This window comes from Plectropomus leopardus, chromosome 15 (assembly GCF_026936395.1).
Source record: "Plectropomus leopardus strain MGB_pleo_1.0 chromosome 15, ASM2693639v1, whole genome shotgun sequence".
NCBI classification, from domain to species: Eukaryota; Metazoa; Chordata; class Actinopteri; order Perciformes; family Serranidae; genus Plectropomus; species Plectropomus leopardus.
The window spans coordinates 32,045,156-32,071,241 of record NC_142190.1 but is presented as its reverse complement, the minus strand read 5'-3'; the positions used below and the strand labels follow the sequence as shown (position 1 = coordinate 32,071,241).

The window sequence follows — 26,086 nt, the reverse complement described above, 5'->3', positions numbered from 1 at the left end:
ATTTGTTTATAGCTGACTGTAGCTTGTGATTATGTAATTATTTCCCCCTTGCTTTACAGCCAACTCCGCCGCCAGTTTGTCGAGATTCATAAGCAGCAAGGGGCACGACTTTTTGTCAAGTGTTTGTGGGTGAGTTGCGTTCTGCATCTTGTGACTGGACTCACATGGAGCGTGCTCGGCCATGTGGTGACAACGGAACCACTCACTTCTTTGTGTGTTTGATTTCAACAACAGACCCTCAATGCAGAGCTACAAAACCACATACAAACATCTCTCCTCAAACGCTCAGCTCAAAACCTTTCAAACATCCACCTATATCAGTTCACCACGCCACTTGTGCCACAATCTCGCTGAACCCGGAGTTAACAATCTCCACAACAATGTTGAAACGTCCTTCACTGAGCTTTAAATCCATGTCTTATATATCTTGTGGGATGAGGCCAATCAGCGAGAGCGGTTGAATAAATGATACGAGTATGAATTGTAAGTGTGGGCTGGTGAGGGTGAGGGGGGGCTGCTGGCTCAGGTTAATGAGGTGGTCTGGGAGTGTGGACTGGGTCCTGACTGCAGTATGTGTGCAGCTCGCTGTAGCCTGGGGGGGATTTGTAGCCCTAAGACCACTGGTGAGACTATCTTTGCCTCCGGCTGTGTATGCACTTGCGCCTTTGAGTGTGTGTGTATGGGTGAGAGACTGTGTTTGTGTGTGATATTGCCCTCAGGATGACACTGGTTGAAGCTTTGCAATCTCTGTGTTTATTGTTGGCATTTGTGCATTAATATACATGCCGATGTTTGCATGCATGCCCATTCCCACATGTGTGTGTGTGTGTGTGTGTGTGATGTTTGTGCTCTGATCTGTGTGTTTTCTGATTTCTGCGTCGAGTCCAACCACAAATGTGTACACAGGGCCCCCCTCCCTGGCCCCCAATCTCATTACCATTCCGCCCTTCCCTCCACCATTTTACGCAACGCCATCAAGGCCTCGCCTCTTGGTGTTTGCATTGTAAATCAGGCCTGACAATAAGGCAATGATTAGATCCTACTCATATTCAAAAACACCTGATTTATTTATTCATCTTCCTCTCTTGCAGGGCATCAAGATGCATAATGTCTGACCAAGGTGACATACCCACTTCCAAATGTTATTCATTGCCTTTGCAGGTCAACCTCTTAACCAACAAACTCAGACAGGGCAGATTAAATGAGATTTTGATGGGAGGATGTGCAAATGACAGCTCGCCTGCTCTGTGCATCCAGCAGGAAGGCTGTGCATCCAGCAGGAAGGCTGCTCAGCTGCTTCTCTCTCTCGTGTTGTACATGTGATATCAGATCAGGTATCAGGACTGGTGCCGCAATCTGTCACGGTTTCAACATTTGGAGAGCAAATCTAGCCTTGAGTATAAAACAGGGATACGCCGTCTCTGTTTTCATGAATATGCGCGAGGTATTATTTATGGAAAGCTTCGGGATTCGGAGAAGCGGATCCAATTGATCACGAGTTAAGTCAGACAAGCCTTTGCGCTGTTGTTGTTTTGGTTTTTTAAGAAATTGGCATCATGGGGATTGGGCTAATTTCTCTCCGAATTGCAGACTGCCCTTGTGAAATTATTTCTTTCTTTTTAGCTAAGCATTTCTATGGCTAATGAAAGCACATGGACTTTCTCTCATGTGATTTTGAGAGGCTTTTTTACGAGTTTGCTGAAAACAGCACAGAGAATTTAGAATGCCTTAAGAAGAGCTTGGGTGGTAATCAATACTTGGTGGAGTAAATAAATGTATATATAAACATCAACATGATTTACTTTAAGGCCGAGTTGTTGGATCAGTGTTTTTATAAGTGAAATTAAATGAAAATCCCCAGGTTTTAGATGAACTATGCTATATTCTCTGTTCAGACATATACATCTGCACACATGCATTATGCAAAAATAAAACCATGAGATCAGATAACGTGTCAAATAATACACAACAAACACCTAAAACACAAAGAAAGTATCGGCAAGAAACATTCACAGACACGTTTTGGAGTGGGAATCGATGGATGGCAATGTTGGACCAGCCGTTGACATTCTGAGGATCCTGACACTGAATTCCCGATTCCCCGCTTGATGGCGTCAGCTGAGAATGCAGCTGAACAGATTTGGTCACAGTGTTATTATATGCTAACAGACAGTCAGATGGCACCTGCCTCATCCGCATGACACGCAGCAGGACATCATCAGGTTGAAATGCTGCCGGTAATGACGCAATTTAAGTTGTGCGAGAAAAAAAAAATCAAGGACTTTTATGCAGGAGTTAGGTGTTTAATTCCATTTTGAATGTGATGTTTCTCTCTGCACCTTACCATGAGCCTCCTTCCCCTAATCCTAACCATCCATGCCAACAAGTTCTCATCTCAACTCGTCACATGGTGCCGCTCTGTCAATAACCTGCCACTTCTACTTTCATGTTTTATGTATCCTTGTGCATCAGCTGTTTATGCTGCTGGATGCTGTTACCTTGATGTCAACAAATGCACATGGTGAGATGATGCAGCATGATCTTTATGTTTACACAACAGCACATAGCAACCAAGGCAGACCATCTCAATGAGTAGGTTTAGGCAAAAGAGGCCCATGGTAAGGTGTAGAAAAAAACTCATACCCACACAGGAAGCAAACTCTGGACTCCCGCACAGTTGTTAGGGGATCCCACCCCCCTCCCCACCCGCCCGCATTATAAGCGCACTTACCTATCTTATATTACGTTGTCACCAGCAACATTTATACCTGACGCTGTCCCTTAGTGTTTCATGCACACGCGATCGGTTCCGTCCAGCCATGATCTCAAGTGATGCTGACTGTGTGCGTTGCATTTGGACGCCGCCATCACCCCCTGGCTGTCTGCGTGTGTATAATAACAACGCCACTGGCTCTGTCCGAGAGCATTCTCATCTGACGCCATCCAGCCACGTTCTGGTTGGACACGGAAGGTGGCTTTTGGCGTCACACTTGTACACCAAAGCACTGATAGAGCAGATGTATTTGATGAGTTTGGAGTGAGAACAGGCTGTCCGTGCTCTTGTTGTCTAATCCAAACCATCCGTGTCAGCATGTGCATTTGTTGACGTCCTGGCATTTGTTGCCAAGTGCTGTTCTTGCATAAGCATTACAACATACAGAGTCATCCCACCATATGCTTGTGTTGACATCATGGTAGCAGCAACCCAGATCATCAGCAGCAGAGGCAGAGGGATAACTCAAGCGTAATACGTAGACATGGAAGTCCACTGCAAAGCAGCAACACGTGACGACTTTGGATGAGAATGCACTGACAAAAAGACGATTGTTAATCAATTTAAAGTAATTGCTTTCATAGGTAACACATAAATGAATTACATTTTTCAGAATAAGTTATCAAGTTTGATTAACACAACTGCTTGGAAATCAAATTGAGAAAACTTTTTTGTGTTACCGATTAAAGTAATTATTTTAAGTTAGTTGATAATTCTCTTTTTTCAACGTGTGTTGGACTTTTTCAGTATTTTGGTTTATGACTAAATTCCTGCAAAATGTATGTCATTACCAACAACCTCAACTGTGTGCTAAACACATTAAGCTAAAAGGTGTCACAGGTAAACATTACACCACCCCCTAAACATCTAAATGCTAATGTTAGCATTTAGCTCAAAGTACCACTGTGCCCACACAGCCTCCCAGAGCTGCGAGTACGGCTGTGTTGATCCTTTATGTCAGTTCATGCATACCTGGTTGTAAACACTCATCATAGCAACATCCCTCCACTTCAATCACCAACCATCTTTTGGTTCTTAGGAGCGTGAGTTGAGCTGTGTTCAAGAGCGCTATGAAAATCAGAACATCACAGTCTCTGTTGCATCAAACAGCCATCTCACCACCATGGTTATTTTCAGATGAACATGTGAGGATGGAAGCTTCCCGCGTGTGTCTGTGAGCCGTCGCACCTTTCTTCGTCAGTCTGATTTTACAGAGAGCAAAGTGTTGATAATGCAACATGAGAGAGGGTCACATCTTTGTCTACCACGAGTCTCCTTTTAATGAAGTAGTGCAAAACCCCCGCCAGGTCACAATCTGGAGTGCAAGAAATGTTTTCCATGACGCTCTCTGTGTTTAAACCACAAGGAGGATTGGTTTTCTTTTCTTGGCTTGTAGCTGGAAGTGTTGCCCTTCCACGTTTGAACACTGTTCAATAAATTCACCTTTAAACCAAAGCAGACTAGGAAAGAAAGCTTTGGACATGGTTGAAGTGTGAAGGCTAGAGGCAGTGATCACATCATATGTGACCAGATATGGATTTTCATTTCAATGCGGGCGGTAAACGGGGTGAAACTGCAGCTATGCCACTGACTAACCTTACATCAATACAGCACAGGCCCATTCTATGCCCGAGAATTGTTGGAAAATTGAATGCTGAATAGAAGCTTTTCTTACTGCACAGAATCCGATGAAAGAGTACGACTGCCTCCGATCCAAATTCACACAACCCTTTGATGTTTGTTGGAATAATTTTATGCCTACTTCTCATTTTCCATTTTATGCTTGCTTTTGAATTTTGATTGCGACTACAGGCACTTTTCAATTGATATGCATTATGAACTCTGTAATAATTCAAAGGCCTTTGTTGAGGAACAAACATGTCGTTTGTCCTCAAAATGAATTTTACGACTTATTGTGTAACCGCGCACCTTTGGTGAGTTCAGAGAGAGCACTTCCCAGACGTTTATTGTCTCCTTTTTTCAAAGAGATTTCAGTTTCATGAGTGTATGTGTGTGTGTGTGTGTGTGTGTGTGCATTTAATTTCACCGCTGAAATTAAATGTCTTGTTTGTTAGTGTTTTGCAGTGTTCTTGTATGTACATTCACGCTTCAGCAGCCGTTGTATGGCATGTGTTTGTGCGCATATTATGTCTCGCTGTGTGTATATTTTCGGATGCACGATTGCCTGCTCAAATTTGGCGTTTGGTGGCCCGTTCCTTCGAGGGATAGCGAAACTTGAGAGGCTGCCTAAAATACTGTGCAGTAATTGGAATTGCTTTATCTTCAGTCTCATCAATTAATGTGCAATTTTCCATTTAATCACTAACACGCTCACTGCATTTGCAATTAAAATGAGGACTGATAACAGAGAAGATGCCTTTCAGCTGATACCAGTTGGAATGAGAACAGAAACCAGGAGACGCAATCAGTACACAAAATGACTCGCGGAGACATGCACATGGCACACAAACAAGTGTGAACACACACAGAGCAAACAGTCATGCTCATATTATGCTGTGCCGAATACACACACACATAGGCACAAACAGCACACACACAAGCACAGTATGACATGATAAAACATGCAGATTTGCAGCTAAAACCCCAAATTACAACTTGTCAATGAAACTAAACCAGCATTTAACATCAAAATGTTGGCAGCAGCCGCGGATTCGGATGCCACTCAAACAGAGAAGGGTCTCAGCCAGTTGTCTTGTCTGTGACGGTGAAGTCAGAGACATTGCCAAGGTCTCTGTCTCAATGGGGAATGAGCTCAGTGGCGGGGAACGTCTGTCATGTATTGTCCTGATTCTGAAGAGAGGGATGAGATGTTCACATCTTTTCCTGTTTGGCAGCAGGAACCTGAAAACGACCCAAAAAGAGTCGTTTTTATGTGAGGCTCTGCACACAGATGTGTGAAACTATAGGGGGAGCATACAGCAGGGGTTTTATCGTGCTGCTGAGTGCTGTGCAATGCTGCAGTGTTCAGTTTAGACAGAGTTAAACACACACTAATTGACCCTTTGAAACTAGGATCAATGTCAGTTTTCTTGTGCTGCATTCAGATGCCTTTAACAAGCATTTAAACTTTTGAAACCTAAGTAAATTGTTTACTTTCTTTTGAAAACTTGGCAAGACATGTCCCGTGAATTGCAAGTCATTTGGAAAAGGTGACCAAAAGAAAGAAAGAGGAAAATTATTAGAAAATTGTAAAAATAAAACAAATGAAAAAGTAGGAGAAAATGTAACAATAAATACATATATCTATTTATTTATTTTTAATTTTTTTTCCTTTGCCCCTGCCTTTAGTATACATAGGACAAATTAAGCATAAAAGGGGAGAGAGAGAGGGGATGACATACAACAAAGGGCCACAGGTCGGAGCTGAACCCACGGTGCTGCAGCAAGGACACAACCTTTGCACATGAAGCCCCACTCCACCAGGCGAGCAAAATGAATCAGTTTGCAAGAAAATTTCCTGAAAATTTGCATTAAAGAAACAAAAAGAAACAAGGAAAAAAAACTGGAAATATAGAAATATATTTATATATCAGCACTTTTTTCAGGTCTTTTGCTTGTTTGTTTTTGTTGGGCTTTTTTTATTTTTCTTTAATGCAATTTTGCTGTATTCTTATAAGCTTAAGAAAATTAAGACCAATTTGCTTAGATTCCTAAGGGTTAATGTTTCTGTAATATTTCTACATAGAGCCCACAGAACTGTAAGATATCAGCATATGGTATTCCTTTTATAGTATTTCTAAGAATCTGGCGTGGCATTCTCGTAAAAATTATTTGATTCTAAAAGTTCTTTTTCATCATCCATAACCTCACAACTCGGTCACTTCCCCTCAAACCTCGGCTTTAGCAGTCAGGCGGATTTACTGCACATTTTTATTTCCTGAGGCGATAGATCTGAACGGATGTTGCAAGCGGAGCAGAGATTTTGCTCAGATGTTCCAGTTGCATTTCACAAGCTTATAATCAAGCGTTTTCCTCCAGGTCGATATTCAGTCCAAGTGCAGCAGTCCATTGTAATAACTGCCTGTCTGTCATGGCCACACAAGGCTGTATGTGGCATTAGAGGACATTTTTCTATAAAGTCCAGTAGCTCAAGGTGTCCACAGGGCGTGTGTCAGTGTTTAAAGCACCAAACTGAAATTTAGTGTTTATATCAGAGTTGTTATAGCTTTGTATTTTTTGTTATTTTTTTTATTTTTGTTTTCAAAACAGTTAAGTTTCAGGTAGTTTCTACGTAGTAGTAGTTTTTATTATTTTTATTTTAATTTTTTTGTCATACTGTGGAGATTTTTTGACAGGAGTTAGATTCAAGAGGTTTAGAATGGGTATTAAAATACAAACACAGCATTTTGTGAAGGTAGATGACTCACAGTCATGTAGACATCTCAATAAACAGAATTCCTCCTGATGTTTGTTGTGTTGACAAATTTGACCAAATTGACAAAGACTAAAACTAGGTCTGGGCAGTATGGCTTCAAATGTAATTGTGACAAAAATGTTTATCAGTCAACACATATAATTATCACTCCAACCGTACCGTAGATAAGCATATATAAACAGTATGATCACCATCAGTTTCATACCTTGAAAGTGGTATTTTGCTGCAACCTTAAGAAAGACATTTTTTGTATATATTACTTTTGTAAGTAGTTTTAATTAACCCTTTAAACCTGGACTTTTCTTGGGCTGTCCTCAGACACCTTTTACGGTTATTTACACCTTTGGACCCACAGCAAATTAGTTTGATATCTTTCAAAAACCTGGAGAAAAAAAGGCAATGAGCAACTTGGCAAGAAATTTCACACACATTATAAGAAATTATTATATTTAGAAATGTATTAAAAAAGAAGCCAGGGAAAAATATTCAGATTTGAAGTATTTTGTCCTTGTTGGTATGATTTTTACTTTCCTTTTATTTGTTTTGTTTTTTAATGTATTATTTTATTATTTATTTATTTAACTCATTTTCAGGTACTTTATACTTATTTCTTACTATTTTTTGGGTCATTTCTTCTCAAGTTCTTCATTGCCTTCTTCCGCATTTTTTTTTGAAAGAAATCAAGCCTTGTTGTTTAGGTTGCAAAGGGTTAACTATAATAATCCTTGCTTCACATACATCAGATTGTGAGCTTGAAAACGGTTTAGAAAATAAAGGGTGTGATAAAGTTTACCCTTGCATTTATCAAAACACCCTTTACCCCCTCAGGTCAAATAGTTAATTTACAGGAGGTTTTCATGCAGCATATACACATAGGTTAGATGTAGCTTCAGGATGGAGCACCTGCTGTGCCTGCATATAGTAAGTTAGGGTGATGGTAGGGGGTCTGTGTGTGTATGTGTGTGTGTGTGTGTGTGTGTGTGTGTGTGTGTGTGTGTGTAACATAGCCCTGAACCAATTAGCTCCTTCAGTGGGGGTGGGGGCGACGGTTACAGCGGTGTTCCACAGGGTACAGCCCTCAGCCCTGTGGGGTCCCGGCCAATAGCAATTAGCCCACCAACAAGAGCTCTAATTAGCCCTCTTGATTGGCTTGGTAACAGTGCAACAACAACACCAGCAGCCAACACATCGAGACGACCAAGGTGACTCCACCAAGACGCAATGCTTTAAAGCCAGCTGTAGTGTAATTAGTAAACAAGCATAGCTGTCTGTAATTGGTAAACAAGTAGTCGGGTTTGTTTGCGGTGTCATTATGAACCTGCTGCTATGTAAAGTATTTCTGTAAAGGGCTCCATGATTGAGTCTGTGTTGCTTTGTTTTCTTTCTGCTTGGTAGCTTTATGAGATCAGCCAGTATTAATACATCAGCGTCATGCAGCACATGCAGAGGGAGACTGAGACGGAGCAAAGAAATGAATTAGTAAATGGAGAAGGGGAAGAAGAAGTGTGAGAGAGAAGAGTGAGATGTTGTGTGAGAATCCCATTTCCTATTATTTAATCATAGCAGCACCTGGTGGCTGCTGCTGTAATAGAATTTGCAATCACTCCTCGCACCGGCTTTATGTTGCTCTCTTTTTTTTTTTCCTTTCTGTGTCTTCCCCCAGTCTAAATGTGAAGCTATCCCATGATGCAACATGTGTCCCCAGCACCTGCAGTGACAATGATGGCCACCCAGAGTGTTCCTCCACCATCGTACCAGGAGAGCCAACAGGTCAGAGCTTTTATCAGAATTGACCCTGAAGCTTAAACTCCGGCACCTTAAGCCAACAGTTTTCTTGTGCTGCGTTCAGTCTTTACAGGTGATCTCATATATTTTTTGCACCAATCAGGATGTAGCAACCTAAAGAGTTTGAATCATTATCATATGAAAACAAATTGGCGTTCAGCCTTAATAGATCATGACTGAAAAAGTTTTTCTCCCAAACTTAAATGTAAATTGTTTCCTTTTTAGCCAAAATTATTTGATGCTTGCACAGGCTGTACATAAAGTTTTAAGTTTTCAGGTGATTTAAATTTTGAGAGCAGATACCCAATATTTTTTGTGTGCGAGAAACCATTAAGTTAATGACTTCTACTCCCACCAACAAGTAATCACTGTAAAGCCTAGAAAGGTTTTTATGGGAGATAATAAATTTAATTAAACAGTAAGACTCTGTGGTAGTTCTAAAGTAATATTACAATGATGCCAAAAAGAGAATAGTTGCAGTTAGGCCAGTAGTTTTGAAGACACTGACAGACACCAACACTTTTTTGTGTTTTAACTAGATTAATAATGTAATAATAATAATAATAATAATAATAATAATAATAATAATAATTAATGTTATTCATGTTATTTATATTTTTATTTTTACTGGGAGTATACAGACCTCCACCAAGTCTAAATAGGTCTCTCCACTATGTTGAAGGTGCACTGTACTGCACAGCATGGTACTGCACGGCACTGCACTGCACAGCACGGCACAGCACGGCACGGTACGGCACTGTACTGCACTAAAGATACTAAAGAGACTCTATAACAAAAGGTACCTCATTACAAGCTGCACCAATGGCTTCCAGTCTCCAAAGTGGCCGTGGTTGTCTCTCCAACGCATACCCTGACCTCATTTGAAAGAGTAGTAACTGTTGCATGGATGGAAGATATATGATTCAAAAAAACACAACACTATATTAAGGACCACATCAGTCTTTCTTCTTTATTTTGCCACTTGTTTTTATCTTCTAGCGTAATTTCTGATATTGAGTGTAAGATCAATTGTTGACAACTCTCAAGCAAAGTTCATATTCTCTTGATCTGTGTGTCTGAAAAAATGCCGTTTCAGTGTCAGAATGTTTAGAAGGGCCGGGGCTTATGACAAATGGGTCCATTATTTACTTCAGTGATTATGGGACGAAGGAAACTTTCATGATCCAGGAGTCTGGAGTTTTCTGTGAACTGAGGGTGTTTTTTCTACACCTTATCATGTTGCCTAAACCTAACCATCCATGACTTGTAGCCTAATCCTGACCATTGTGACGTTCTGCGTTGGTTGCCACGTGCTGTTGTGTTTAACATAAGGACCATACTGTGTCATCCCACCATGTACATTTGTTGCCATCATGGTAACAGCATCCCAGAGCTTAAACACCTGACACAGAAGGAGACTACGTCATAAGTAGACTCAAAGGGTCACTGACAGAGCTGCACCATGTGACGAGTTGGGATGAGAACAGGATGTGCAGTTGGTTATGGAGGGTTTGGAAGGGTGGACTGGTATAACATTGGCGTATTCATTTTAATCAATTCATTTTAATTAACAAAATGTACTAATTTTTCACACACTTTGTGTAGTTTATATCTGTTTGAGTGCCACACAGTCGTGCATAAAGAAAAAAAAAACATAGACCAGCCTCATGAATGAAAAGAACAATGCCTGTGCTGGTAAGCATGGCTTCTGTGGTCAGTGTAGCAGCTGCAGTTGATTCAAATGGACATGCTGCTGTGGAAAAGCTTCGGTAGACATGTATTTCCGCTGCAATGCTGCGAAAAACTATTCTCAACTCCAATCACATAGACAGAGCATTCACCATTTAACCATGTTCTACAGCTGTGGTCTCTGAGTTCCCACACGAAAATCTCTGTAAGAATATTAAAATGATTTTTTATGAGGTTAAATTGCATTTTATAATTAAGACATGAGTGATACATACTGTAAGTCAAAGTGTAAGAATAAGAGGTCAAGCCCCAGCCTGCGGTGTTCAACATAATGTGATGCCACCGACGGGTCAGTGTAATTAATGCAGCCTAACGGGGCTGGACTGAGGCTCAGGCTCACACTGCAGACCATCCCATGGTGAGGAGGAAGAGCAGGTTCATCTGACCGCCTAACCCTCCACCTCGTCCACACCACCTCTGTCTGCTTTCGCCCAGAGGATTAGTGCCATGGGAGAGCTCCCGAGCTGCAGTCTGCGCGCTCGGCAAATGCAAATGAGAGCTAGTTAAGTGTGAAGAAGCTAATTTATTTCCCATTTGGTGCTGGGATTAAGACTTGAAGCTTCCTCCCACCCCACCTCGACTCAGAAAGAAAAAAAAGGCGGGGGATGGGGGTTGTTCGACTCATTTCCTCAGAGAGAACGAATGAGAGACGAAAGTGGGGTGGAAAAGGGATGAAGAAGACAACGGATTGTGTTCGTAAAGCATGTCACTCCCCCGGCCACCCTACAACACAAATAACAGCAAAGAGAAGATTCTCTAATGATCTCATGTTGAACCAGCAGCACTGTGGCTCTTCACAGCAAAGCAATGCAGTCTGCTTCGGCAGTACGGATGGTTACAAACATGTTGTTAAGTACTTAAATACTAATTGAATATTTATCATTTAACAGGAATCTATATATGACCTGAGCACGCCTTGTTCAATTACTGAATCTATCTGATCTCATTCATTTTGCTTAACAGCACCATTACAAGGCTGCTGACCTGTCAGGCAACAATGATTCATTCCAGCTACATCCTCATTTGTAGTCTGTTGACGTTGGAAGCATGTTGCACCTTATTGCTTTTGTACATTGATTAAAAAAATTACTTAGACCTCTCAAGCAGCCACGTGCTCATTACAAGAAGTACAACAACTCTCTGGAAGGATTTTAAATCATTCCTAAAGCTGTTATTTTGGTCATGTTATTTTCAAATTTGGCGCAGCCAAGAGGAGTTCAGGGAGCAGGATTAAGTGGTACATGGTTTGGTTTTCGGGTAGAAACCAGACAAATATCAGATAATAACCAACTTGGCAAGTGAGAAAGAGAATTCTTTCTTTACTTGCGTAGTCTGTTGGGATCTCACCGACAACACCGAATTAATGTAGAAAAAAACTTGCACTCTTGGTCAGTCTTCATCTTGATGAATAATAAAATAAATTCAATGAGCCACAGTTGATCTCACATGAGTATATAGGTTTAATGGCAACATAAATTGGACAGTAGGTAGAGCGAGAAGTCCTCCAATCAGAAGGTCAGTGGTTGGATCCCTGGATCCTCCAGCCAATTGTCAAAGTATTCTTGGGCAAGATAGTGAACCCCAAATTGCTCCCAATGCTGCGTCATCCAAGTGTGAGTGTATTGAATGGTTACTGAGTAGCCGGTGGCACCTTGTACGGTAGCCTCGGCCACCAGTGTGTGAACGTATGTGTGAATGGGTGAATGTGACATGTAGAATTAAAGCGCATTGAGTGGTCAAAAAAGACTAGAAGAGTGCTCCACAAGTACAGTCCATTTACCATTTACCATTTAACATGAACATAAGATATACTAAAAACCTGCATAAACAGAACAATGATTCATCCATATGAACTGTACTTCACACATCATACAGCTGTGTCCAGCACTGGAGTCTAAACATCTACAACGTCTCCGAAAGTCCTTTAACCATAACCATGTATGAATCATATCTTAATACAGTTACTTTAATACATGATGAAATTCAATACTTTCCTATATAATAATTTGCTACAACACTATGCTAAAGCTAAGTTAAAGCAAGTTATAGGCTGGTTTGTTTGCATATTTTCCCCATTCAGTTTAGATCATTTTAACTAACATAGATACATTTGAACAGACAATCATTTTGTTTTCACTCAAAGTCTTTCTATGAATTTCCGTCTCAGTGGTAATGTTGGTCTGTTGGTCCATCACTTTCATCCTAACAATAATATCTCATCAACTATTCCATGCATTACCAAGAAACCCATGCAGACAATAACAGAGTGCCCCAAGGATAATGTTTTTCTGTGGGCAGATGCAGAAGTTAGCTTCGCCCTGGCACCCTTGTCAAAAAGCCTATGGGATTTTTCCACTGGATTTTCGATTATTGTAGAAAACAAGCTCTGTAGCAAACGTTTATGAATTTTACGTGTTTTGTTCAGCAAGATAATCTTCATAAATGGAGACTCTTAGCCGCATTTAGCTCAAAGCCCCAAGGTGCCTAAGTACATCTTCTCATACCTCTTTTCCACCAACATGGAACCAGTTCTATTCCTTATTCCTTTTACTTTATAAGTTGGTTTTCAGCTGGAACCAAAAATTAGCAGTTTTTTTCATAGCTTGAAGTGCAACTGTTCTTTCTTATTCATAATTTTTAAATTGTATATATATTTTTAAACAATTATATAACTGTTTTTTCTTATCAATGATAACCTCACCTGTCAAGCCCCTTGAGGGTTTTCTGGATTTCCCCTGCATGTCTCCTTTTATTGAAATATATAACATTGTTGTATTTTTTATATGTGCTAAATAAATCAAATCAAATCAAATCAAACCATGACAATATCAGTTGATGTGTCATCTTCTACAGGTTGAAAAGAGAGGGTGGAAAAGTACGAGAAATCATCAAAGAGCATGCAGGTGCATGCTTGTTTTTAGGGTAAAAACAATTATCTGAACTAGCGGAACATGAGTTTGCATGTTATCAATGCAATCTACAATTTTGCTACTAGTGTTTACTTCAATTGTGCACTGTGCAGTGACCCCTGTTAACCCCAACTTGTCACATGGTGCCACTCTGTCAGTGACCTGCCACATCTACTTATGACGTTTTAGGTATCCTTCTGCATCAGCTGTTTATGCCTGGGATACCATGCCGGGATATCAACAAATGCACATGGTGGGATGAAGCAGCATGGTCCTTATGTTTGCACAACAACACATGGCAACCAATGCAGACTGTCATGATGGTTTGGATTAGGCAAAAAGTCACGGATGCTTAGGTTTAGGTAAAAAAGGCACATGGTAAAGTGTAGAAAACAAAAAACACACACATCCACACTGGAAGCGAACTTTAGACTCCCACACCTTAAATTATGTGGTTACTGACAGTGTTTTGACCTGACGTGATGTTCTCAAGTGACGCCGTCTGTGCTCATTGTGTGTTGGTGTGTCCAGTGCCGTCTGGTCATCTACTGGAGTATAATAACGATGCCACCGGTTCTGTCTGTTCATACGCCACAAACATTGACAGAGCGGTATATTTGATGAGTTCAGTGAAAATGGGCTGTGATGACACATCCTTGATTATAATGATTCTGCTCAAAATTGGTGGAAATGTGGACTAGTTCACAAGATGGCAACAAGGTTCCAAGAATCCTGAACAAAACCGAGTCAAGAACTAGAGCTAATTTGGTGGAAATCAGAGCAATTAGCATGCTAGCTGTGGGCTTTTCTTATTACTCACTGGGATCCAAAGCCTATCAATTTCATTTACTCCTGCTTCACTTTTCAGCTATACGTGAAAACCCACTGGACTGTAACAAAATAGTTTTAAATATAAAGTAATTTTTGTTTTCTCTGTCAACAGATGACGGGCACCACTCAGCAGAACACCAAGACCCCACAGGTCCATATCCCAGCAGCCTCTGCAGCAGGAAATACCTCTGTCAGTGTGACCCTTGACCCCCAGGCCCAGCTTGAGTCCGACAAGAGGGCCGTTTACAGGTTGGTTCCATCTCCCATGAAAGGTTCATGTGTCATTCGAATTTTTACATGTCTATATTTGGTGAATGATGCACAACCATGAAACACCATTTTGTTTTGCAGCTGGTAATCACACTGCCTTTTGCTAAAGAAATTGGATTACTTGTCAGACTAGTTTGGGCTATGTGCACTGCCCTTGAATTTCCACTTCACTTGTTTTCCCTTTGAAATCATTTTTGCATGTTCTCTCTAACCCCATGCTGACTTTCAGAAATTGTACCTAATTGACTTGATGCGCTACTTGCTGATGAAGGCCATGAGCACGAGTGTTGTTTTTAATGTGTTCTCTTAAACTAGCCATGACTTTAAAGGTTTTGAAAATTGCACTTGAAGGGTGCCTCCTTCAATTTTCACTTAGTGTCGTTCATAAACCAAAGAACACCTTCAATAAATGCTCTCACTCATCAAAGGCGAGCAGAAGCACCCTCAATTTCTTTTTCCTTGGATTTAATAAATTGACTTTAAAATAAGCATTTGATATACTGGCAGTAGTGCGGCTGTTTCTCTAACTGCTGCACAGTGTATACTGAAATATCCTCAAGCTTCTTATGGCTGATTTTTAAGGTGAGACAATGATTGAATGCACAAATGAATGAATGCTTTGGGATGCTCTCAAGTCATTTTATTTGGGTATAACCACCAAAGAGGACAAAGGGGAACCAAAAAACATTTAAACCAACAAATGTTTTGTGTTCCAGACTTAAATAGTAAAACAAAATGTATTTCTCTTTCACGCCAACAGTCATTTTCAAAGGTAAGCATCACTCTCCAAGTGGTAAAGAAAAAATAATAGTGCAAAATAGTTATTGGTATATAAAGTCCAAATATTAAAATAAATCACACTGAGGAGGACACTGTGAAAAGAGGTTTAAGCATGTGTCAAAATGAATGCACCGAAACCATTATTGTTTCTTGAAGGTAGTGTTGTTGCGTTTTTAAAATAAATCTTTTAGTTTTGTAAGTAATATGTACAGAGCCAGTGTGTAAGACTAAGGGGGATATATTGAAAGAAATGGAACATGATACAATAGATGTATTTTCTTTGGTACGTTATCACCCAAAAATAAGAATGGTTGCGCTTTCGTTACCTTAGAATGAGCCGTTTATATCTACAGAGGGAGCAGGTTGTAGTTTATGGAGAGGTATGTTTGTTTTGGAGAAAAAGAGACCTCCACGGATAATTTGGCTCACAGTGAAAACCTCCCGAACATCTGCACTAGAAAAAGTTGAGTATACATTAACTTATGAGAGAAAAGGGGTGAGCATGTTGTGGGCGAGCAGCCCGTCTTTGAGATGCCAAACCACATTGGGGATTCACTGATTTGTAACATGAAACTGTTTTATTTCGTGTTTATAGCTGTTTTAATCTCCTGATTTGTTTGTTTTGGAGAGGAAGAGACCTCTGTGGATAATTCAGCTCCTGATGAAAACCTCCTGAACAATGAAAACTGAAGGATTTCTAGCCAGGAGAGAGGTTTTACATGGTTGCAATCTGCAACTCACTGCTAGATGCCAGCAAATCCCCCTGCATTTTACACACTTCCCCTTTAAAGTAAACTTTAAAGATTATTTTGCAGTATGCTCTTAGTAAAAGCATTGTGAATTTTTTTACACTGAAATGTAGATAAGCTTTTTGCCTTTTTTGTCTTTTGTCACACAAGTTTACAGTTTAACCCTCTAGACATGTGTTCCAAATTGTATTTTTTATTTACCATGTAGAATCCCTCGAAGGCACCTCCTTGTTAGGTGGAGAAAAATAAGCAAGAAATTCACTTCTGGGTGAAACCCAAAACTGTAGTAAAAAAAAAAAAAACACACACACCTCACTCCTCTCTCAGCTTATCACTAGAATATTGATGCACCCTTATAATGAGCTTGTATTATCTATTTATGAAGTAAATTATTCAAAATACAGACATTTTTAATCGAGCTGGTGGAGGCACCAAACCAACAACTTACTAGATTTGTTGAGTGGAGTAAGACACCAGCGGCCCTGCTCCGTCTGCTGCAGCCCATCCTGTAACGATGACACTGCAGACTATGTCGGGGCCGTCTGTCCTGGCTCCTCAGGTCCCTCCTGCGGGTATCCACCACTGCCGTCTGAGGAGGTGCGAGCCCCCGTGCTCATGCCCGAGGCGAGCTGCTGTAAAGTCCTCAGCAGCTCCTCTGAGAGACAAGGCTGCCTTTGATGTGAGCAGCCATGTTTGGAGCCGCTCCGGGTGCTGATGGTGCTGGTGGTTATGTGTGTGTGTGGGGGGGGGGGGTCTCAGTCCAAGCCAGCCCCTCTTCCACCTCCAAATGGGCTTTTTGGATCTCCTCTTCCTTCAACAAACCACTGACACAGGAAAGCAGGAGCAGAGTAGGAGCTAAACACAACAGTAATGTTTGTCGCAGTGATATAGACCTTATTTCTAACTTTATTTAAATGTGATCTCAGCACTCTTGTTGTGTTCTAGAGAGAATACATTAATGTTAATAATGCTAATGTTCTTTATTAGCTGCTTGATTAGAGTGCCTCTATAAGAGCTAGGATCTGCAGTCTTGGGTGTGTTAATTCATGTAAAACAGTTTTAAACATGCACAGAAGAGGGGGGCCTGCAGCAGTGTGTGGTGTTTGTGATGAACTGCAACAAACAGGATGACAATGTACATCCACGCACATGGACAGTATGAAGCTGATGCATGGATAGGAGATACTCGAAATATTGTGAATAACACTAGTTATTCTCTGTCTGAGAGTAAAAGGAGAAGATCAGTGTCAACCTCATGTCTGCATGTTAATTCGTAGCTGGAGTCAGGTTAGCTTAGCCTAACATAAAGACTGAAAGTAGTGCAAAACAGCTAGCTGGCTCCGCCCAACCAAAGTGAGAAAAAAAAGTCATCTAATACCCCTCACATCAGACTAATTAATCTGAATCTCATTTTTTAACCTTACCACAAATAAAATTATAGTAGTTGTAAGTCTTGGCCGGCCCATGATGAAAATCTGGTTCTCCAACAAAAACATTTATCCCCCTAATGGAAGCTAAAGGAGGCAAACCAAGGCTTTGAGGAAGAGTGTTGGATATATCGGCCGTAGAGATATCAGTCTTCTCTCCAACATAATGGAACTAGACCGCACTCGGCTTGTGCTCAAAGCGCAAAAAAAAAAAGTTTGAAAAACATAATAGCAATGTTGCTGTTTTGATAATAAAAACAAACCCTCTGGTTGGTTAGATTGTGCATCACTGAAAAAAACACTGCTTTTGCAGTTTAAAAATGGCATCCAAATAACAGCAATATCAATTTGAGTTAGATTATTTGTCAAGCCCTGGTTATAATGTGTTCAGTTAAGGCTCGGGCGGTATGTGATATTTCATACCCTCCTGAAATTTTACAGATATATACAGTATATAGCGGTATAAGGCCGCTGACTGTTTATAGTCCTGTAACTTCTCCCTCCAACACTAGGTGTTGTGGTGTCTTTCAGCTCAGCTGCCTGTTCAACCAATAGAGACCGCAGGCTGAGCTCTTGTGATGCCTGCTGTGCACTACATACAAAGAGTTTAATAGAAAGAGGAGCACCTGTATTCATAACAGTATTGAAAAACATACCTACGGCATCTCTAAATACCCTGGTATACCATAGTACATAATATGGCCAATATTTAAAACACTCGGCATCTCACTCCTAAACAACCTAGATTAACAAATAGCACAACAGCTACATGAAGATGGATTTCTTTATTTAGCCTATTAACATATTTTGCATTAATAAAGAGATTTATTTAATGTTGTAGTTTGGATTTTTGTCGGGCTCATCTTCCATGAAACAATACCAGTTTGTAAGATGATTAATTCTTCTTATCCTCAATTTAGCACTTGCATCTTCAATAAATCCCTTTAAATAGTATTAGAGGACCATATTATTTCATTTTACAAGCGCATATAGCTGTATATTGTAAGTGTCTATATGTGGCACAGCAGGAGGAGAATAAGGTAAGATGGGAACTTTTTAAATGATGCTTTGGAGAATATAGAGCCAGCTGAGTCTGTAAATGTGTATGATGGCCAATTAAAATGTTGTGATCAACAGTGTCAGAGGCAGCACTGAGCTCAGGGAGCCTCATGAGCTCTGGATTCACCAGCATGTGCTGTTAAAATATGATTATTTGTAGCTCTTAAGTGAAAGCCGTGCTGTTCCGTACCCAGAGGAGGCAGAGCAGATTAGAATTTTTGAAATTATTTTTGCCCATGCAAGGAGCTAATGACTAAACGCACCTTGTTACCTTGTTATAAACGCAATTAAATTTGACTTCAAAAGTCACCGTCTCCCACAGTGAGTCAAATTATGCAAAAAAAAAGAGAGAAAAAAAAGGGAAAACACAAATAGCACTCTTATTTTAATAGAAGTCGGATCTGCCAGTGTTCCTGCCTCGACGCAGTGTTCATATGGGGGCTGTAGACTTTGAAAAGAGAAAAGCACAGAGAATCAGCATCTCTGCCATTTTTCTTTAATTATTTTGCTCAGGAAGTCTGTGTGGGCTTTAATGTTTCTTTTCACTAATTGCTAGAATGCCAACTTTATGAGGAGATGTGTGGTTTCCTCTCTCCCTCTCTCTGTCTCTCTGCCTACTTTGTTATTAGCAGTGGAGTAAATGTGTGATAGGGTAATTAGCCTAATGAGTTGTGGCATTTACTATAAAGATCCTTCTGGATTCTCTGCATCTTATTAAAAAGCCGGTGAGGCTTTTGTTTTTTAGGCTGCGAATGTAGCGGCTGATGGAAGCTGAATCGGCTGGAGATGGAAACATGCACTTAATTGAAAGAGACATCATAATCGTCCCCTTTTTTTAAAACAGAAATGTCCTTGTGATGCTGGGAAACAACTCGGGTAGAGGAGCTGTGTTTACCAGAACATGCTGTTTTAAGGTCACACTTTTATGTTTGTCGTTTGTTTGAGTTAACTGCTCGCTTGCTTTACATGTAGAGAACTTAGGGAATCAATAATAACCAGTAAGACGATTATTACACTTGCGGTATCAGTGAAAGCTGCTACATTTTTCACTGTTGTAGACAGAGAGCTATTACCTAAGATATCTGAAACAGAGCTATGCAACGTGCTTTGCTATGGGGCCACTTTTGAAAAAATGACAAGAGGCCAGGGGTCAGTCACAGCAGCCCTATACATGTTGCCTTGGATATCCTAAGATATTAAGACGTTTCAAGGATTTTAGGACATTCTGAGGATTTTAGGATGGTCCTAGAAAGTTAGACTGTTTCCCGGATATTAGGTTGTTTGTACAATTTTAGGACATTTCTTAGATTAAGGGACATTTATAATATTAGAGCATTTCTAAGATTTTAGGACATTTTCTAGGATTTTAGGATGTTTCTAGAATTTTAGGGCACTTCTAGGATTTCAGGATATTTGTATGACTTCAGAATGTTTCTAGGATTGTGGAACATTTCTTAGATTTTAGGACATTAGGACATTCTATGACATTTATTTCAAGACGTTCCATGGATTTCAGGACATTTCAAGGGTTTTAGGACGTTTCTAGGATTTTAGTATGTTTCTAGGATTTAAGGACATTTCTCAGATTTTGGGATGTTTTTAAGATTTCAAAACATCCCAATTTTCCTATCTGGGATTTAAGTACATTTCTGGTATTTAATTATGTAGGAAACTAGGGACACGCTCCATTGTGATGTTGCTTAATTCACTCTTGCACCTTATGTATACTAAATGTACAAAAACAATCCCCAGTGTGAATCATTTTATTTATATAGTGAATTAGAAAATGGTTGGGGGACCACCTGGCACCCTATCGATGGCCAGATTTGGCCCAGGGGCCATAGGTTGAGTATTGCTGGTCAAGAATATAAGGCACAGTCTATTCTTTAGATTCATTTAATATACTGAACTCATCTCAGCGTGATAAACAGTTGTTGATGATATGTACTATATTTTATTAGCATCAGGAAGTGAAAGAAAACAGGATTAAAATGTGAATTATTCTGTGTTTTGACGGCAGTGGGATCCTTTGACAAAGCTGCCAGTGTTGCAGTGTAGAGCCCTGTATGGTGCATATTATAATTCACTCCCCTCCATAGTGGGTCTTTGCTGAAAGCCTCTCCCATGCTGGTCAGCCTGGGTGTTTTGCATTGAGACTGGATTTAAGGGTTTGTGTGTGTGTATTTGTGGGAAGGTTAACATGCTGTCATGCTGACAGTCGCCAAACTCCAAGACATACAGGAATTTATCCAGCCTCGGGTGTGTTTATGCTTGAATATGCACTTGTTGTTAATGGCGTAAAAAGAAGTGAAGATTTGAAGACCTCTCATGTCGTACACAACAGGAGGGAGCGCGTTTAATTTGACACGTCCAAGGATGCCGTTGGCCACATTTGCGCTCGCCTGTGTGTTTGTCTGCCTCTGTAATGCACCATAAAGTCTGTTTATCCTCACTGCCACAATGCATCAATGCATCCTCGACCACTGCGCTGCTTTTCCAGCAGCGCAAAGACTCGCGCCGTCTGAAGGGCTTAAAGCAGGCTGTGCCTCCCCCATTTAGCAGGTCAGCATGTGCTGGTGCTCAGCCGCTGCTGAATGCAGGAAACTGTGTCAAAGCTCAAGTGGTTTTATTGGCTGTTTCTCTCAGATACTCATTTTTATGAGTTTCCTCTCTGCTTGACTTTGGATGAGAAAGGAAGTCCACAATTTTCTTCTTTTTTGTTTTTTACTTGGGCAATTTAGTAATCCATGTTATCTTTTCTTGGCATAAGAGTGGCCTAAAGCAAACACAGAGGAGAATAGAACACTATTTGCACTTCACAGCTGTCAAGTAATGCCCTCTGGAAACACTCATTCAGACGGAAATGTTATCTTCATTTCTTTGTTTCAATGAAAAGAACTTTACTGGATGCAGAATCTATATATGATTGACTTCTCTGCTTCACTGATTGGTTCATGCAAGGGTGTGTGTGGGCGCATATATGCACAGTGTAATATACTTAATACACACACACACACACACACACACACACACACACACACACACACACTCAGTTGCTACCTAGCTAAAACCAATTAATTCTACTACAACATGCTGACATGTTTGGGTTTATATATGAGTCCAAAAAGGGGACAAAATAGACAGACCATAGGTGTATGTCATGGATAGTCAACTTGCTTTGCTTGGGGGCCACTTGTGCAAAGTGACAGCAGTCCAGGGACCAGTCACAACAGCCCCATACATTTAAGACATTTGCAGGGCTATAGGACATTTATAGGACTTTAGGCTGTTTTTTGGATTTTTGGATATTTCTGGAATTCTGGGGCACCAACCAACCAACCAACCTGAGAAAGAGAAAGAGAAAGAGGAGAAAGAGGAGAGGAATAGACGACATACCTTAAAATGACTCAGAGCTCACATTGTTCCTAACAGTGGTCTCTAGGGGAAAGGCTGTGTTTTTTGTGACCAATCCACCAGTCATAGACAGTATCATGTTATTATGGTCTAACAGGGTATTTAAAGATCCTGAAGGTATGTTTACAAAAACCATCATAAATACAGGCGCTCTGCTTTACATTCAGCTAATTGTATGTTGTGACCGTGGGGAACAACAACATGTTTTTTTACATCTGACTTTGTGAATTAAGGATTTGTTTGGACCAGACCGGAGCTGGTGACTGTTGGAACAGTGGGCCTACTTACTAATTTGCTAGCAAGAGTAACCAAGACAGTTTGGGTTAGTTTTATTTGGTTGCTGTCGAGTTTGATCTAAGTGTGTTTTATGAGTTAATGATGCAATTAAGCTACATCAGTCTTCAATGACCAAGAGAAAGATGAATTGATAAGGTGTCCGGTTGTATTTCTCTGTTAAATATGGAAAATAGGTGTGAGAATATTACTTTTCTTAATATTTTATCTTAATGTATTATCTGAAAAGCTGAAAGTAAGTAGCACATTTGTCATAGGGGTTAGGGGGTTGGGGTACTGACAGTGCTCACACTTATACCGTCATATGGTGTATACCCTGGTGAAATTTCACTGGATACCAGCCAAGCCTTCCAGCCACCTCCTCCCTATAAGACTGCTTCCCTGTTTACTACTGTCAGCTGACTGGTCACATGATCGCAGTTTTTTATAATATTTTGGACATGTAGAAGTTTGGGTGCATTACTTTACGTAGAAAAAAAGTACAAACCGTCTGATCTGTCACACCAGTGACAGTGGGAATGTGAACGGACCAAAGAAAGGAGAGTGGTGACAATAAAAAACACCAAGGAAAACAGGAAAACTACACTTCTGTCACATCTGTATACATCTGCTGTGGACTTCAGCCATAAGTCCACACAAGTAACTGCAGACTCATCATGCATTTTGCTGGTTTTGGCTGTTGTTGGGAGAGATGTTGAACAAAAGAGTGGATGCAGCTTTTTTGTTCAGGAGGCCTCAGATGAACAAAACCCCAAGTGAAGTTCAGAACCAGACATGAGAATGAAACATGGAGTTTGAAAAGCAGACAGGATTTATTCAGATAGTGCTGGCAGTTCTTTGTGTGTGTGTGTGTGTGTGTGTGTGTGAACCCCAGCTCTACACACACACACACACACACACACACACACACACCCTTGCGCAGGGTGTGCTTCAGACATGTAGCCTGGGGAAACAGGGGCCTTGTCGGGAGCAAACGCAGCAGGACTCCACCACAAACTGGCTTCTAATATACGGGGTACAGCAGGCCTGATTAGGCTGGCAAACAGTGGGGAGCAGAGAGAGCGAGAGACCTCCATCCCTCCCTCTCCCCAACTCACACACATCCACATAAACACATACCTTCAGACCCCTCCCCCACCTCTCTCTGCACCCCCTCGGTGGCCTGCCAGATTATTACGAAAGCAGGCAAACATGACTGGTGCCGTCAATGTCTACGCTGCTTTGATTGGAGCTTGTTTTCATGCACAGCTCTAAATCTGCAACATTTTTCATTGTAAGGAGGATTTTTGGTGACCACTTTAAAGAACAATTCCTGTTGAGACTGGAAGTTATACTTGATATGGAAACAGTTGACCAAACAATCTTGGATCTTGGATCTTCTGACTGTATAACACAATCTTCTTCAGCAGATGGAGTTGGGGTAGCATCGTAGGTGTTCACTGTTTTTCTTAGCTTTCTGTCCTGAGTCTGAGCACTGTGTTTTCGCTCAGCTTCTTTTTCATCAGCCTCTTAACCCTTTGAAATCTGAGCAATTTGCTTTAATTTCTTGGGGAAAAAATGGGGAGAAGGCAATGAGCAACTTAACAAGACATGGACTAAAAATTAGCAAGAAATAAGGAAAATTATACAAAAAATGTCCTAAAAAATAAGTACAAAAAAGGAGTTCAAAAAAACCTAAATAAGAACATGATAACAATGAAAACAGTGCCGTCTAAGATAAATGTATAAAATGGACATGACTTCTTAACAAGGCATTACATGCTGACTGTGATGCAAATTCAATAAATGCACTGCAGGAATTGAATGATGCCACCAGCTGCAACATGCCCAAGGAACTGGATGGAATTTTCATAGTAGCTGCTGATTTTAATCAGCTCATCCTTAAACTCCAAAGATGTAGCAGGATCAAGGACAAAAGTAATTTAGTTTTTTAAATTTGGTTTAAAAATGACCAATAAATATACCTTCTACCTTCTGGTCTACACAAAATGTATTAGAATTACATACTGGCAACATCCTCCAACATCCTAAACTCTTACTATCTGCATACCCTCTATTTCAAACCTGTGCTGTATTTTAGTTTTAGTTTGTTTTTCTGCCCTTTTTATCGTGTATTGTTCTTATTTTATATGATCTCTCCTGACTATTTATCATTCCCTTGAACTTATTTTTCTTGTTCTGCTATCACTTTATTGCACAGAAAAAAACAAAAATCAACATAGATACAGGACTTTACATACTGTAACTATGCAAAGTACTTTACATGGGTAGTTTACGTATCTACTCAAAGTACTTAAGTTTCTGTCATTTATGTTCTGTATGTAGTTATTTTAAACAAAACCACAACCTTTTTAAGGGTTTACCAGGGGGAAAAAGCCTATTAGTGGAACTGTCAAAATGTGACAGCACAGTAACAGCTAATCAGTATAATATCTGGTATGTAAGTATGAACAACGGCCTCAGAACTGATAATTAACTCAACAAACATTTACGCCTTTAATCTATATATTATAATAACAATATATCAAACAATGACACAAAAAAAATCATGTGAAAGGGGATGATTGCAGTGATGAACCCTCAGAGATTTATCACCTAAATCTGCAGCTTCTTCGTGCTTCACAGAGCTTTATATTGAATTTAAGCTTATTGTTTATCTGTCAGGTCTGTAACTCTACACTTTTGTTTCACTCGTACCACTCACACGGATTACGCATTGTTTTGCTCTAAACACACTCTAGTGTACACTACCTGCCCAGCAGCAAACAGCAGACTGACAGAGTTTGTGAAACTAGAGCTACAAGAAAGTTCATGTTGGACTGAGAGTCTGACTTTATAGGGGTCAAGACTCAGCACCTAGAATGTGAGGAAGTTACTACATTATAACCACAAGATAACGGATATACAGATATAACAGATAACGTGTTACAGTTTCTTCTCCATTAAGAGGAAAAAAAAACGAACTTTGGCAAAAATGTTAAGCTTGTAAGCTAAAAAAAATATTTTTGAGGCCACTTTAGACAAGAACAGCCCTACTAAAAACTGTAGTTTTTCCTTTGTGTTTAAAAAAAAAAAATCTTCGTTCATATGATAACATTGTGAAAATGATCCATGTGTGCATGGAACCACAAAAACCAAAAGCTTTGTAGTATACATGCCAGCCCAGTAGGTGGCGGTGTAACTGTAATGACACACCACAGAAGAACACCATGTACCATGCTCACAGGATCTGCACATTGCAGATTTAGACAGTGACTGAAAGGGTGGCAAGATTACACTCTGGGACCTGGTTCAAAAATTTTGGCCCCCAAATGTTATTGTCATGTGAATTATAGGTCAAACTGCAACAAAAGTTTAACATTTCATGTAAGAACCGTTGCCATGTAAACAGCCCCTAATTGTCACAGTAATTTTCTACCAAACATGTTATGCCTTTTGAGGAGTACTGTCTTCCAAATAAACAACAAATTCAAGTGACAGCTTATTTTCTTCTTCAGCCTCAGACTGACCAACCATAAAGCAGACGCCACCAGAGCTGCCACGTCCCTCACCTTCATGTTTAAGTCATCACGTTCCCCCGCTGGCCTCTGATTCTCTGTTTTGGGCTTTTTGTTGGTGACCCAGCACGATGCAGTGCTGGAGGGTGGGGA

General features: G+C 40.3%; 1 protein-coding gene across 4 annotated transcripts in view; it reads left to right on the top strand.

Annotated features, from left to right (window-relative positions):
* The window catches only part of pknox2 (pbx/knotted 1 homeobox 2), a 165,355-nt gene that overhangs the window by 97,887 nt on the left and 41,382 nt on the right, over positions 1-26,086 (top strand). For 3 of the 4 annotated variants that reach the window (XM_088088365.1, XM_088088362.1, XM_088088363.1), the window contains 2 exons: positions 8,833-8,939; positions 14,556-14,692. In XM_088088365.1, coding sequence (XP_087944491.1) covers positions 8,853-8,939; positions 14,556-14,692 — 224 coding nt within the window. In that variant the 5' untranslated portion in view covers positions 8,833-8,852. The remainder of the gene's footprint in view (positions 1-8,832; positions 8,940-14,555; positions 14,693-26,086) is intronic. The other variant, XM_088088366.1, reaches the window with a different exon arrangement.